This window comes from Monodelphis domestica, chromosome 2, assembly GCF_027887165.1.
Source record: "Monodelphis domestica isolate mMonDom1 chromosome 2, mMonDom1.pri, whole genome shotgun sequence".
NCBI classification, from domain to species: Eukaryota; Metazoa; Chordata; class Mammalia; order Didelphimorphia; family Didelphidae; genus Monodelphis; species Monodelphis domestica.
In genome coordinates this window covers 505,243,021-505,258,739 of record NC_077228.1, presented here as the reverse complement: position 1 = coordinate 505,258,739, position 15,719 = coordinate 505,243,021, and the positions used below count along the sequence as shown (strand labels likewise).

The window sequence follows — 15,719 nt, the reverse complement described above, 5'->3', positions numbered from 1 at the left end:
CTAATTTAGTTTTCATCTGAGGATTTTTAATTTGTTCACTTTCTAGTTTTTTAATTTACATGCCCAATTCATTGACCTCTGCTCTCCCTAATTTGTTGATATATGAACTCAAGGATATAAATTTTCCCCTGAATACTGCTTTGGCTGCATCCCATAGGTTTTGAAAGGATGTCTCATCATGGTCATATTCTTTTTTTTTTTTTAAACATTATTTTATTTGGTCGTTTTCATACATTATTCACTGGAAACAAAGATCGTTTTCTTTTCCTCCCCTCCCCTTCCCCCCCCCCCCCCCCCCCGCCTTTCCCTCTCCCATAACCGACGCATGATTCCACTGGTTATCACATGTGTTCTTGACTTGAACCCATTTCCCTGTTGTTGGAATTTGCATTATAGTGTTCATTTAGAGTCTCTCCTCAGTCTTATCTCCTCCAACCCTGTAGTCAAGCAGTTGCTTTTCATCGGTGTTTTTACTTCCACAGTTTATCCTCTGCTTGTGGGTAGTATTTTTTTTTTTAGATCCCTGCAGATTGTTCAGGGAAATTGCATTGATACTAATGGAGAAGTCCATCACCTTCGATTGTACCACAATGTATCAGTCTCTGTGTATAATGTTTTCCTGGTTCTGCTCCTCTCGCTCTGCATCACTTCCTGGAGGTTGTTCCAGTCTCCATGGAACTCCTCCACTTTATTATTCCTTTTAGCACAATAGTATTCCATCACCAACATATACCACAATTTGTTCAGCCATTCCCCAATTGAAGGGCATTCCCTCATTTTCCAATTTTTGGCCACCACAAAGAGCGCAGCTATGAATATTCTTGTACAAGTCTTTTTGTCCATTATCTCTTTGGGGTACAAGCCCAACAGTGCTATGGCTGGATCAAAGGGCAGACAGTCTTTTATCGCCCTTTGGACATAGTTCCAAGTTGCCCTCCAGAATGGTTGGATCAATTCACAACTCCACCAGCAATGAATTAATGTCCCCACTTTGCCACATCCCCTCCAGCATTCATTACTTTGCATAGCTGTCATGTTAGCCAATCTGCTAGGTGTGAGATGATACCTCAGAGTTGTTTTGATTTGCATCTCTCTGATTATAAGAGATGTAGAGCACTTTTTCATGTGCTTATTAATAGTTTTGATTTCTTTGGCTGAGAATTGCCTGTTCATGTCCCTTGCCCATTTGTCAATTGGAGAATGGCTTGATTTTTTGTACAATTGATTTAGTTCTTTATAAATTTTAGTAATTAAACCTTTGTCAGAGGTTTTTATGAAGATTGTTTCCCAATTTGTTGCTACCCTTCTGATTTTGGTTACATTGGTTTTGTTTGTACAAAAACTTTTTAATTTGATGTAATCCAGATTATTTATTTTGCATTTTGTAACTCTTTCTAATTCTTGCTTGGTTTTGAAGTATTTCCCTTCCCAAAGGTCTGACATGTATACTATTCTGTGTTCGCCTAATTTTCTTATAGTTTCCTTCTTTATGTTCAAGTCATTCATCCATTTTGAATTTATCTTGGTGTAGGGTGTGAGGTGTTGATCTAAGCCTAATCTTTCCCATACTGTCCTCCAATTTTCCCAGCAGTTTTTATGAAATAGTGGATTTTTGTCCCAAAAGCTGGGATCTTTGGGTTTGTCATATACTGTCTTGCTGAGGTTGCTTGCCCCCAGTCTATTCCACTGATCCTCCTTTCTGTCTCTTAGCCAGTACCAAATTGTTTTGATGACCGCTGCTTTGTAATATAGTCTGAGATCTGGGACTGCAAGACCCCCTTCCTTTGTATTTTTTTTCATTATTTCCCTGGATATCCTTGATCTTTTGTTCTTCCAAATGAACTTTGTTATGGTTTTTTCTAAATCAGTAAAAAAAATTTTTGGAAGTTCCATGGGTATGGCACTAAATAGATAGATGAGTTTGGGTAGGATGGTCATTTTTATTATATTGGCTCGTCCTACCCATGAGCAGTTAATGTTCTTCCAATTGTTCAAGTCTAGTTTTAGTTGTGTGGAAAGTGTTTTGTAGTTGTGTTCATATAGATCCTGTGTTTGTCTCGGGAGATAGATTCCTAAGTATTTTATTTTGTCTTGGGTAATTTTGAATGGGATTTCTCTTTCTAGTTCTTGCTGCTGAGCTGTGTTGGAATTATATAGAAATGCTGATGACTTATGTGGGTTTATTTTGTATCCTGCAACTTTGCTAAAGTTGTTGATTATTTCGATTAGCTTTTTGGTTGATCATGGTCATATTCTTAAATGAAATTATTAATTGTTTCTATGACTTGTTCTTTAACTGGTTTTGGAGAATTGTATTGTTTAATTTCCAATTAATTTTTGATTTACCTCTCCATGTACCCTTACTAATTATTACTTTAATTGCATTGTGATCTGAGAAGGTTGCATTTATTATTTCTGCTCTTTTGCACTTGCTTGCAATGTTTTTATGCCCTAATACATGGTCAATTTTTGTGAATATACCATGTGCTGCAGAAAAGAAGGTGTATTCCTTTTTGCCCCTATTTATTTTTCTCCACATATCTACTAACTCTAATTTTTCTAAGATTTCATTCACTTCTCTTACCTCTTTCTTATTAATTTTTTGGTTTAATTTATCTAGATTAGATAGAGGAAGGTTCAGGTCTCCCACTAGTATAATTTTTCTATCTATTTCATCCTCGTGCTCCACTAGTTTCTCCTTTAGAAATTTGGACACTATGCCATTTGGTACATACATGTTGAGTACTGATATTTCCTCACTATCTATATTGCCTTTTATCAGGATGTAATTACCTTTCCTATCTCTTTTAACTAGATTTATTTTTATTTCGGCTTTGTCACATATCATGATTGTGATTCCTGCCTTCTTTTTATCAGTTGATGCCCAATAGATTTGGCTCCATCCTCTTACTTTCACCCTATGTTTATCTATTTTCCTCATGTGTGTTTCTTGTAGACAGCATATGGTAGGGTTTTGGATTCTAATCCACTCTGCTATTTGCTTGCATTTTATGGGTGAGTTCATTCCATTCACATTCAGTTATGATTACCAGCTGTGTATTTCCCAGCATTTTGATTTCTACTCCTAGTCCTGCCTTTTCTTCTTTCACTATTTACTTCTATACCAATGTTTGTTTTTAATCAGTCCCCCTAATCCCCACCCTTATTTTACTTCCCTTTCTACCCCCCTCCCTTCTTATTTTCTTTGCAATCTTTTTAAAATGACCCCCCCACCCTCTCCCTCCCTTATACTGCTTCACTCCCCACCAATCCATTTGTTACACTTGTACTCCCCTATAGGGTGCGGATCTATTGATTGCCCCAATGGATTGAATTGTTCTTCCCTCCTTGGGTCAATTTCAATGCATGTAAGAGTTGAGTATTTCCTGTCTTCAACCTCTTTACCTTCCAGTGTGTTGATATTCTTCCCCCTCCCGCCATGAGCTTCTTTGTGACATATAAATTTACCCCCTTTTGTTTCTTTTCCCATTTCTTTTAGTATTAACCTCTTTTTTATCTCTAGTTGTATGTGTGTATATACATATACATGTATATGTATTTATGCAAACATATGTCTATATACCTATTTTATGTCTTGTTATTTCATCCTATACAGTTTGTCACTGTTTCATTTAAGTGTAATTCTTCTAGCTGCCCAGGTGATAACAACAATTTTTAAGAGTTACCAATGACCTCTTTTCTTATAGGGATACATATCATTTTAAGTTATTGAGTCTCTTAAAAAATGTTGTTGTTGTTTTGTTTTTCTCTTTTCCCTCTTTTTTAATTACCTTTTGATAATCCTCTTGAGTTCTGTGCTTGGATATCAAATTTTCTGTTCTGGTATGGTCTTTTCTTTACAAATTCTTGGAATTCTTCTATTTTGTTGAATGATCATACTTTCCCCTGTAAGAATATAGTCAGTTTTGCTGGGTAGTTTATTCTTGGTTGTAGACCTAGTTCCCTTGCTTTCCGGAATATTATATTCCATGACTTTCGGTCCTTCAGTGTAGATGCAGCCAGATCCTGTGTTATCCTCACTGTGGTTCCATGGTATCTGAATGACTGACAGTTCTTGAATTTGGCTATAACATTCCTGGGTTGGGGATTAAGTACAGTAGGTGATCTGTGGATTCTTTCAATCTCCACTTTTTCCTCTTATTGTAGAATATCGGGGCAGTTTTCTTGGATAATTTCTTGTAGTATTATGTCCTGGCTTTTTCTTTTGTTTTGGTCTTCTGGTAGACCAATGATTCTTAAATTATCTCTCCTTGAATGATTTTCTAAATCTTCTGTTTTGTGAATTAGATGCTTCATATTTTCCTCAATTTTTTCATTCTTTTGGTTTTTGTTTTATAGTGTCCTGGTGCCTTGTGAGGTCACTTAATTCTAGTTGTTGTATTCTGGTTCTTAAAGACTGGATTTTATCCCTGGCTTTTGGTTATCCTTCTCCTTCTGGTCTGATTTTCTTTGGAGGTCATCTTTCATCCTCTTTGCCTCATCTCTCAGATCCTTTGCCTCATCTTTCACCTCCTTTGCCTCATTTTCAAGCTGTTTGGTTTTGGCTTTCAAGACACTGTTTTCTGTTTCCAGATGATTTATCTTAGTTTTTAAGTTTTTTTTTTCCCCCCAATTGTCTTCAGCCTCTCTTAATTGTGTTTTGAATTGCATTTTGAGTTCTTCCAAAGCCTGTATTCAATTCGCTGGGATTTCTGATTTATGGTTTGCTGATCCCTTTCCCTCTGTTCCGTTTGCTCTTTGCTTGTTGCCTGTACAAAAGCTGTCTATTGTAATTTCTTTCTTCTTTTTCTGTTGTTTGCTGATATTTACCCCTTCTTTGCTGCCCGTATTTGTCTGTGCTCTTGCTCCTCTCATTTTTTTTAGTTTTGGGGGTTTCTGTCAGTATCCCCTCTTGGAGCTTTGGCAGAAGATCATCTCTTCCTGCAGTCTGTGGGGCAGGGGTGTTGAAGTTTGAGCTTCGCTGTCCTCTGGAGGCTTTTGATTGGATTAAATTAAAGTCCAGCAGTCTGAGGAAGGGGTGTTGAAGTTTGGACTTCCCTGACCTCTGAAAACTTTTGTTGGAATTTAAGTTCAGCTGGGTTGGGCTGGATGTGCCCTGAGGCCAAAACCTCCTGGAAGGCTGGAGCAATATGGAGGGTCTCAGCTGCTGTGACCAGGCTGTCTGCTCTATGCTCCTTCTCCAGCTCCTTCCCCGCCGCCCGTATTCGACACTCGGAGCCTGGCACAGCTCTGCCCGCAAGGTACTCCCTCCAGACAGGTGCCTTTGCCCACCCAGAGGTTCCCACTGCTGCTGGAGGCTTAGAGCTCTAGGTGGTGGTGGGGGTTCCTGGGACCTTCCTTCTGCCTTCCCCTTAAACCTGAGTGTTCTCAGATTCTGGCTTTTGGGGGGTGTACCTTTTGGATTGAGTCCAGCAAGAGGGTTCCTTGGCTCTGTCCTGTTGTTAGGTTTGATTTTCAGTCCCCTAGGAGCATTCGGTTTGTGATCGGTAAGGAAGGGTTTTCAGAGGTCTGAACTTTTGCTCCTTCTAAGCCACCATCTTGACTTCATCCCCCGGGGGCATATATTTTAGATGACTCCTAATTATCCTTTTCCCTCATATATCCTAAGACAGAGCAGTCTCTTAAGATTTTCATCATTTCAGTACCAGAATCCACTTTCTCTCTTTTGGTGAAAATTAGATGATAAATACTTCTATTGGACCCTCCTCTTTAGGGAGATGATATGATCATTTAGGCACGTCAAAAAAGGCTACTCTACTTTGTGTAGAAAAGAAGACATCCAGCAATGCCCCGATGAGTGAGATCCTCCATCTACACTCAATGCCAGGTGGGTCAGCTCTTTCCCAATTTCCTCATCCATGACTTCTTCTTGCCCAGTAGAGATCTTAGACTATTCTGGTCACATGGTCACCACAACCCAAGATGTTTGCCTTTGGCCCTCCTCTCCTTGGTATTTGAGTGCCCTTGCAAGAGGAGTAGTAGTAACTGCTATCTAGACCAGAACATTTGCAGAAATACTCAAAATGGCACCTCAGTGCTTTAACCTGGGTCTGCCGCTGCTTCTGCCTATTGTGCCACATGGCCTCTCAGGCAGGATGTTTTTTTTTTGTTTTTTTTTTAAGAACCCTTACCTTCAGTCTTGGAGTCAATACTGTGTATTGGTTCCAAGGCAGAAGAGTGGCATTGGGGGTTAAGTGACTTGCCCAGGGTCACACAGCTAGGAAGTGTCTGAGGCAAGGTTTGAACCTAGGACCTCCCATCTCTAGGCCTGGCTCTCAATTCACTGAGCCACCTAGCTGGCCCCAAGATGTCTTCTTAATATACAGTGCTGCCCATTACCTCTCTCAGAGCCATTGTCTAGTTATGCTTTTCCTCTGAACTAAGTTTCCCTGTCCATATCCATTAGGCTCAGTTGATTGGTCTCTAGGCAGTAGAACTTGGTGCTCCTCTTGCTTGTTGCGTATATTTGTTGCGTGTGTAGCTTCACAAATGGGCATGAACTGTACTTTCATTCCTCTCCCTTTCCCCAGTAGAAACATAAGACTTTTTCTAGATAGAGCAAAAGCACTGAACAAAATACCTCTTGAAAACTTTCTTCAAACCAAGTTTCTCCTCTTAAGAGCATATGGAAGGGACCTTCCAGCCACCCTTTTTATTTTGTATAGGATCCCAAGAAAGCTGTGACTGATTACCAGCCTGCTGAAGATTGAAAAGAAAGTAAAAAATCAAATGGGGAGTCATGTTCACCTAAGATTTTTGCTAGTGTCTTGGGACACAGATTTCCCTATCTTTAATAAAGCTTTTTGGTGCTGTTGCTGATGACATAATAATACTTTATTTGAGCCCCACCACATTATAATGAATGTATTTTTCACTCCTTAGTGAAAGGAAAATTATTTGAAAGAGATTTACACCCAGAAAATGGAGTAGTTAAATATTTCATATTGTCCTATTGCTTGACACACATTTAGATGAGTGGTCTGTTGAGTTATTTGATTATTATATCTAAAGCAACATTCATTTCTTTTTCCAATGAAAAGAACACTTATTTTGTCCTTGGTGTTTCTTTATGGGATCTGAAGTGGAAATGGAAGCTTTCCAGTAAAGAATAGGAGAGGGAGATCCCTTGAAGGCTGGAAACTTTGAAGGAAAATTTGATGGTATTGGAAAAATAGTAAGAGGGAAGAAAATCATGTGAGCGCACACACAGACACAGACACACACGAACACACACAAGAAAGAGTAATATAGCCTTGGGAGCTTATTTGGTTCCTCTTCTCCTGCCTCACTAGATCATCCCTGACCTGTATTGGCCTTCTTCACATTGCCCAGTTTTCATCTTTTTAGCCCTTCAAATGTTCTTTTCACTGCTTTTGTGGTTCTTCTTTTAATATCAGCATGAAAGATGAATAGATCAAATTTTACAGGAATTGGACTCTTTCCATCAAGTTGTTTGAATGCTAGAATTGTACTCCAATTTATAATCAGCCAGCCAAGCCCTCCTTTCTCTCTGTCAAGGAGACCATCTTTTATTTTGGCTTGTGTTTCTTATCACCCTTGAGTGCATGTAGCAGAGACTTTTTTGTATGTATGTTCAGAGTTGGAACTAGACCTAAATCTCCCTCTTAGTTCTCCTCTTTTGTTTGACTGAACCTCTTCTTCTAGACTTTAGGCTTGTGGGGAATTTGGTGTGAACTTCCTTTCTTATCCTTGTTCTCACTCTCTTGCAGATTTTAGTGGCTTAGATGTTGGAAGTTCGGTGACTACAGATAGTCACCAGTCAGTGGTTTTTTCTAGAGGTTAGCAGTGGGTTTTCTTAAACATAACTGCACTTACTGATTATCTTTGGCATTCTGTAGAATATAGGGTGATAAGGAATAGTAGGAAAATAGGAAACCATGACATACAATAATCTTGTCAAGAAACTGAAGAGGTTTAGCCTAAGGAATAGAAGACTTAATGGAAGAATGGCTGTGGAACATAGGGTCATGATAGCTGTTATATATTTCAAGGGTTGTCTTGTGGGAAAAAAAAATATTAGATTTATTCTCTTTGGCTCTAATGACAGAACCAGGGGCATTGGGTAGAAGTTGTGGAGAGGCAGTTTTAGGCTTGATATAAGAAAACACTTGCTAACAATTAACCCTTTCTAAAAGAAGAATGAGCAGTCTCTGTAAGTAATTGGTTCTCCATTACTTGACCTCTTACAACAAAAGCCAGATGCCTATTTGTTTAATTCTAACCCAGAATGAGCTGGACTCAATGGACTCTGAGGTCTCTTCCATTTTATGACAGTGATTCTACCAACAGTTTAAGTTGGAAGGATAGCGTGGGATAACAGAAGGACAACTGGATTTGAAGTTTGAAGCTTTGAGTTTGAATTCCACTTCTATTAATGTGTAACCCTGGATACATTTCACTGAACCTAGATGAATCTAAATTTCCTCATCTCTAAGGTGATTGTGTTTGAGTAGATCAGGGGTTCTTTACCTTATTTGTATGGACGTCTTTGGCAGCAGTCTAATTATCTCCTTAATGTCATGTCTGTGAATATAGAAGACAAAATATATAGAAAAGGAAATCACCTAAGTTCACAAAAGCCTTGAAATCCATCCATGGACCCTAATGGTCTGAATCCTAGGTTAAGAACCCCATGACTAGATGATCTTCAGGGTCTTTTTCAGTGTGACATCTATGATGTCATATTCCAGTGGGACCCAAAATTGCCATCAGAGTCAGTTTGAGTTCAAAAGTAAATTAGTACCATTACTTTACAGTTGTATCCTGTTTGTGATAAATATATATATATATATGAAAATATATATATATATATATGTTACCCAGTTTGATTACTCCCTTTTCCATCAGATTTGACTGAATAACTGGAATGTTTTTAACCATCAAAGCTGTTCCCAAGGGATAATGCTTTGCTACCACTGAGGCTCTTCAAAATATAGATAAAGAATTCACTAAGAAAAGATTCTAATGATGATTTGGGCAATGGCAGTGGTATTAGAATAAACCTATAACCCTCCAAGATAACTGTTTTGGATGGGATAAAGCTAATTTTATTCTAAGGTTCTTAAAGTTATGTTGGGTTAAAAACAAGTCTCACAGTGATTCTTCCAATGCCTCTTTGTTCCTCTTCTTTTTGCCCTTGAAAGGGTTGACAGTTCTTGGCTAGAGAGAATCCTAGCAGAGTGCCAGGCTAGAAGTCAGAAAACCTTAGACTCAAGCCTCTGCCTCTGACACTTTTGAGATATGTGCTCTGGGCAGGTCCCCTGCCCCTGAAACTCCTGGCAACACCAGACTTTTTGACTGATCCAGCTCAGTGTTGACTTGTGACTGCCAAAGCCCTGAGGTCTTTTCCTCAAGATCTATTATTTATTAGCCTTGCTGTTCCCATCCTGTGCTTTGTAAGGTGTTTGAACCTAAGCAAAGGATGGTTCCACTCAACAAATGAGCTCATTGGATTTAACCTATTTTTTTTGTTTGTTTGTTTTCAGAATTTTCGTTTTTTAAAAATTATTTTAAAATATTTTTTCCTGTTGGAGGGGATGTGGCAAATTTGGAACATTAATACATTGCTGGTGGAGTTGTGAATTGATCCAACCATTCTGGATGGCAATTTGGAACGAGGCCCAAAGGGCGCTAAAAGACCGCCTACCCTTTGATCCAGCCCATAGCACTGCTGGGTTTGTACCCCAAAGAGATAGAAGAGGCAAAAAAAATACTTGTACCAAAATATTCATAGCTGCGCTCTTTGTGATGGCAAAAAATTGGAAAATGAGAGGATACCCTTTGATTGGAGAATGACTGAACAAATTGCAGTTTGTTATAATTACAATCAATATATATATACCAGTTATTATTTTTCATAAAGTTTATTAGAAAAGGTAAATAAGCATAAAGTTAAAGTCCCTTCATTACTCCAAGTTCTCAGACCATGTGTTCTATAGGCATTTTCTCCCTCTCCCATACCTGTCTGCTCTCTCCCAGAGACCATGCCCAAGCCCTCAAAAAGACCCTGCCCGCTTTCTTTTATTTTTGCCACCACAAAGAGTATGGCTATGAATATGGGCTTAACCTATTCTAGAAAGGTGAGATATTTTTTAGTTCTGATGTTCATACAATAAACTGGGTATTCCTTCACTGCTTGCTACTTATTGTCTTGAGTGATGGGATACAAAGATAAAAATGATCCTTTTTATAACTGCTGCCCTCAGGGAGCTTACATTTTACTAGGAGGAACTAAAGAGTAATGAGAGCATCTAGGAATGAATGTAAACAAGATCTTATAGTTGACTTCTGAAAACTAAGTTCACGAGTATCAAGTTTGGGAGGTATGGTAGATAGCAGTAAAGGGGAGAATAAATGTTCTCCAAAGGAAGGGCTTTCTTACTCTTAGGAGAGGATCCATGTGATGGTAGAACTAGCTAGATTTTTGTTTTGCATTTGTGTTGTTTATTGGGATTTTCAAACTATCAGCATATCAGCAACTATTATAAATTTGTTCAAGATGGTGTTATACACATGTTTGCATGCTTTCTTATACTTTCCTATAAGTTATGAAAAATCCAAGGTTATTAGTGTTGTTTTGTAGATACATTCATTTTGCCCTAATATTGGGCAGCTGTGGTTAAACAATCCAGTTATATTATAATAGTAATAACATTAATATCTCGTTTATATGATGCTTTAGGGTTCATAGGTCACTTTTGTTGTATCAGCCCTATGAGGCAGATGGTATAAGGATTAGCCCTATTTTACAAGTCAGGAAGTTGAGTATCTCCAGGAACCCATTTAGCTCTAAATGGCATCTAAATGACATTCCTATTTGCCCATCATATAGTTTATACATGTAGACTTCTCATTAGAACAGTTGATTTCTTCCCCCAATCTCTTATGCTGTGTATTGACCTTTCCCTCTCAAAGTATCTCAGGAGCTTTATCAGGCACAAAACTTGCTGGGGCACTTTGTAGGGAGGGGATTTGAATCCAGTGTATATTTGATTACATATGTGCACTTGAAAACATCTACATAATTCTAGATATACCAATTGTGCTGCTTCTGACTGGAGATCAACTTATAGGTTATATGACCTTATTTCCCCCACCCCCCTTTCCTCTACAGAACAGGAAACCAAATTCACTTGAGTGTTTTCTTCCAGTTAATGATTCTCTTAACTGTGTAGCTGAAGGTAGATTTTTTAATTGTGGCCATCCTTGGTATGTTTGTACCTCGTGGTACCTGCTCTTATTTCTGAAAGATGTCAAACTGCAGATGTATTGTAGAAGAGAAAGCCCATGTTGTAGTTTGGGCTCATTTCCTTAGTGTAGCAATCCTCTTGTACAGATTGATTGCAGTGAGTAGAACATGTTAGAAATGGGGCATTTTATTGTAGATATTCTTTGGTTAGACAATTTTTTTCCCAGAAAGGAACCATTCACTTGTAACTTTTGAGTCAGGTTTCTGATATAGGACCATGGGTGACTGTAGACTTTTAGTCTATGAATGGGCTTCCAGAGAGAGAATAAAGAATAAAGAGCAATGCTTGAATTTCCAGGGAATGTTGTGCTTGATGTTAATATTTCAAATACAGAGAAGGGAAAGTGGAAGGAAAAAACTCATTGGTGATTTTTGATTTCTAAATGGAATTTCTTGATTTTCAATGAAATTGTAGTTAATTATAATGACCAATGTTAGCTTAAATTTTTTGCCCCATAGCTTCCAATTAAAGCTGGACAGCAGACTACACACACCAAAGTCAGCACTGAACACAACAAGGAGTGTCTTATCAACATTTCCAAATACAAGTTTTCTCTGGTTATAAGTGGCCTCACCAATATTTTAAAAAATGTTAACAATATGGTAAGTATTTGATTTATTGTTTTTACGGGGGGGGCGGTTCAAGGGTAATCATGGCACAATTTATGGGAAAACTTATTTCTTAACTTGCACTGGAGAAAGTGTTGTATTAATTAATTTATCTTATAGGAATTCCCAGAAACAACGTTCCCCACCTTTTTCTTTCACTTAAAGTTTTTCACTGGCCCCATCTATTGACAATGAGCCCCTGAGTATTGATCAGATCATGATTTAAGAGGCTTCTCAAGAACACATAACAGATTTGATTGCTAACCTTTTCTGAATATGTTTTTCAGTTTTTTTATTTTTTGTAACCTTAAGCTTACACATTTAAAAAATATCACATTGGGAATAAAATTTAGATTTAAGTGGGTAATGAATAAAATATAATATTCTAGATTTAAAATGCAGTATTGATTTCGATGGGTCTCTGGTAGTGTTTCCTTTCTTCAAACACCATTTTAACAATATCCTTCTGCTGCTCCAGATTTTCCTGTTACCCATTTTATGAAATTTGCTCCTTCTGCTCTGCAAAGACCCTCCATCAGCTCTTTCTAATCCTAATTCTCCTAGTTTAAAAGATGATCCTGCTGCTCCATCTAAACTGCTCCTTGGCCCTTGTTCACAGTTTGCTCATTCAGCGTCTTTTCTGGTGCCTGGCCAGCATGCTCACTTCTCTGGTCAATTCTTTGTGTCTCATCTGCTCCTTCAGCATCTACTTCAGATCTAACTTGGGACTTGTGAGTTCCAAAAAGGTTTGGCTAGTCTACTCCAATCTCATTAGCCCCACAGACTCAGGATTAGGTACGCTTTGGTTATGAATGAACCAGGAAATATGTGGTACATATATAGGATGGACTTTGTTTTTTAAGTAAATTCTATAGTTAAAAATCCCAACATGTGAACCAGGTAAATTGGGAAAATGGTGGGGTTTATTTTATGAAAGGATTAATCTAAAATTTTTGTGAACTAATCCAGTTCTTATACATTTACTACAGACATTGTTTATTCTTAAATCCTTAAGGATCCTTCTAGTGCTCAAAGCAAGGCATGGCCATATAATCTTCCCCCGGTATGTGTCTTATTATGTCTGCTCACTGTCATGTGCTTTTCCCCAGTTAGAATGGAAGCTTTTAGATCACAAGAAATATTTCTGCTCACCATAACCCTTAGGATAGTGAATATACACATTTGGTGTTCATTGAGTACTTGTTAAATGAATGAAATCTGTGTAACCATAGAACCCTCATTTTAGTAGGTGATAAAGGTATTCCAAAGAATGTGCCTACTTGAATTTGCAACAATTGATAGTATTTTAATTTATTGCAATGAAAGATTTATGTGCAATGAAAAATTTTATCTCTGTGGTTGAAAGTCAGTTTTTTAATATAAAAGGCTGATGTTAGAATTCCTGGTTAAACATATGCCCTACGCTGAAACATTTCATTAACACAAACTGGAAGAAAAATTTTAGGGTCAGCAGAATGGATAATTCTAAAAAATACTAACTTTTTATTAGTCTCTAGAGATGTCTTTTGCTGCAGTTGGGAGAAAACGAGTATTTTTCATTTTGGACAGAATATTTAAACCAAGTCCTTCAGAGAGGGAATTTTACTTGATCGAACGAACACCTAGGTTTCTAGACTTGGTAGATAGGCAGAAGAGAGTCACAGTTAAAACTTAGTATCCCAGGCAGCTAGATGGCTTTGTGGACTAAGAATTAGGTCTAAAGATAAGAGGTCCTGGGTTCAAATGTGACCTCAGATACTTCCTAGCTATGTGATCTTAACTCCCATTGCCTAGCCCATGTCATTCTTTTGCCTTGGAACCAATACATAGTATTGATTCTTAAGATGGGAAGTAAGAGTTAAAAAAAAAATTGGTATTCTATATGTTTTCCTTTCAGAGAATATTTGGAGAAGCTGCTGAAAAGAATTTATATCTCTCTCAGTTAATTATTTTGGATACACTGGAAAAATGCCTTGCCGGGGTAAGTGATTTGGTAAGTTTTGTGAGTCTTCTCTTGAAATTTGATTAGTTATATCCAAAAGTATTAAGTGTTCATACAGAGGAACGTGATGTATCTGTGTACTTAAAATATCATACTTGTACTATAAACTTTGTTAACTGAATTGATCAGGCCATATATTCAGTGTATGTAATAGGAAATAATTCTCCTGTTTTTAGCAAATTAAATAGGTAATAGTTGCTATCTTTGTATGGTTAGAATATAGGGTTAGCAGAACAAAAATTTGACCCACTTTTCTCCTTTCTTTAAAAAGATTCATGCCCTTTGGGAAAGATTTTATGAAGATATCAGCATTTTATTTTATTAATTTCCAAAAGAGAGATGAAGTTTTTTATCGTGTTTAAATACAGAATGACAAAGTTCATTATATTTTTTTCACAATGATCTTATTCAAATCCATACACATAAAATGTTTTATTAATATTCAACATCATTATATAGACCCATTTAATTTTTGTTTATATCTGGGCAGAAGGTCGATTTAATTTCTGCTTTCAAGGATATTGATATTTTTGATTATCATAGACAAGTAGGATTGAAAACAATCTACTTAATTTACCTCTCCCTCAAATTGACAATTAGCAAATTTAGAAAACAGGCCTGCTTTAAAAAAAAAAGTTTTTTATTAATGTTATTGTCAATTCTCAATGAGAAGTTGGTGTATGGGAAGAATAGACATGAGAGAGTCACCCAGCATTGCACCTTCTTAAATTAAAACACTTAAGAAGCTCTTTGTTACTTTGAAAGTGCTATGCATTTCTACTTCATGAGGTACATCTGAGTTTTAAAAAACACCTTTTTGTGTGTGTGTGTTATTACTACTTAGTGAATTTTTGGTTTTCAAAACACTTTCCTGAGTTAGGTACAGGAAAATGAGGCCCAAAGCCAAAAAATTGCCTGATATCTTATTTAGAAATTTCTCTTTAGGGACAGCTGGATGGCTCAGTGGATTGAGAGCCAGGCCCAGAGACGGAAGGTCCTGGGTTCAAATGTGACTGCAGATACTTCCTAGCTGTGTGACCCAGGGCAAGTCACTTGACCCCCATTGCCTAGCCCTTACCACTCTTCTGCCTTAGAACCAGTACCCAGTATTGATTCTAAGATGGAAGGTAAATATTAAAATAAAAAAGAAGAAATTTCTCTTTATTAATTACTCTTTGTAAGCATATATATTCAAGAGTTATGAGCTCTAGTACACATGGCCTTCAAAAACCAATTATGGTATTGTTGACAACTATGTGACTTCTTGCCTGTGAATGTGTGTGTATACATTCACATAGCTGTGATTTCATTTTGTGTAGTCAACTCTGTGTTGCCTTGATCTGCCATGAGGCCATTGGGAAGCCCATCTGGAAGAGAGAGGCTATGCAAAATGCCTGGGCTCCTTCCCTAGGTGTAAGGTGACAAAGATGGCTCTCGAATCCTGGGCTTGCTGGCTCTTGTGGTTACTGATGACTGACCTACTGATGGAATACTTGAAACTAGACTTAGGTTAGCCAAGTGAAAGGGATCTGCAACTCCCCAGTCTTCCCCTTGATAATGGGATGTGCACAATGGAAGAAATCTCAAGGATTGGCTCTTGTGCCTGACTGGTTTTCTTAATATGTATGGCTTCCCCAAATTCATTTTGGGTGTCTGAAAGGGATTCATGTATGTCAGAGTCAGTTTCCATCACTTACCAGTTTCTTAATAAGAGGTTAACTCATCTTACCTTGAATTGTAAACATTTTCATCTTCCATGGGTGGTGACATGTCTTTCCTTTAGTGTAATGGAGATTAAGGAGTACTTAGCGGAGGGAA

The 15,719-nt window shown here is 37.6% G+C and overlaps 1 protein-coding gene across 22 annotated transcripts in view; it reads left to right on the top strand.

Annotated features, from left to right (window-relative positions):
* NF1 (neurofibromin 1) overlaps window positions 1-15,719 on the top strand; it is a 281,583-nt gene that overhangs the window by 56,183 nt on the left and 209,681 nt on the right. For 17 of the 22 annotated variants that reach the window (XM_056819485.1, XM_056819484.1, XM_056819475.1 and 14 more), the window contains 2 exons: window positions 11,750-11,893; window positions 13,797-13,892. In XM_056819485.1, the coding sequence (XP_056675463.1) occupies window positions 11,750-11,893; window positions 13,797-13,892 (240 nt within the window). The remainder of the gene's footprint in view (window positions 1-11,749; window positions 11,894-13,796; window positions 13,893-15,719) is intronic. The other 5 variants (XM_056819476.1, XM_056819477.1, XM_056819486.1 and 2 more) reach the window with 1 other exon arrangement.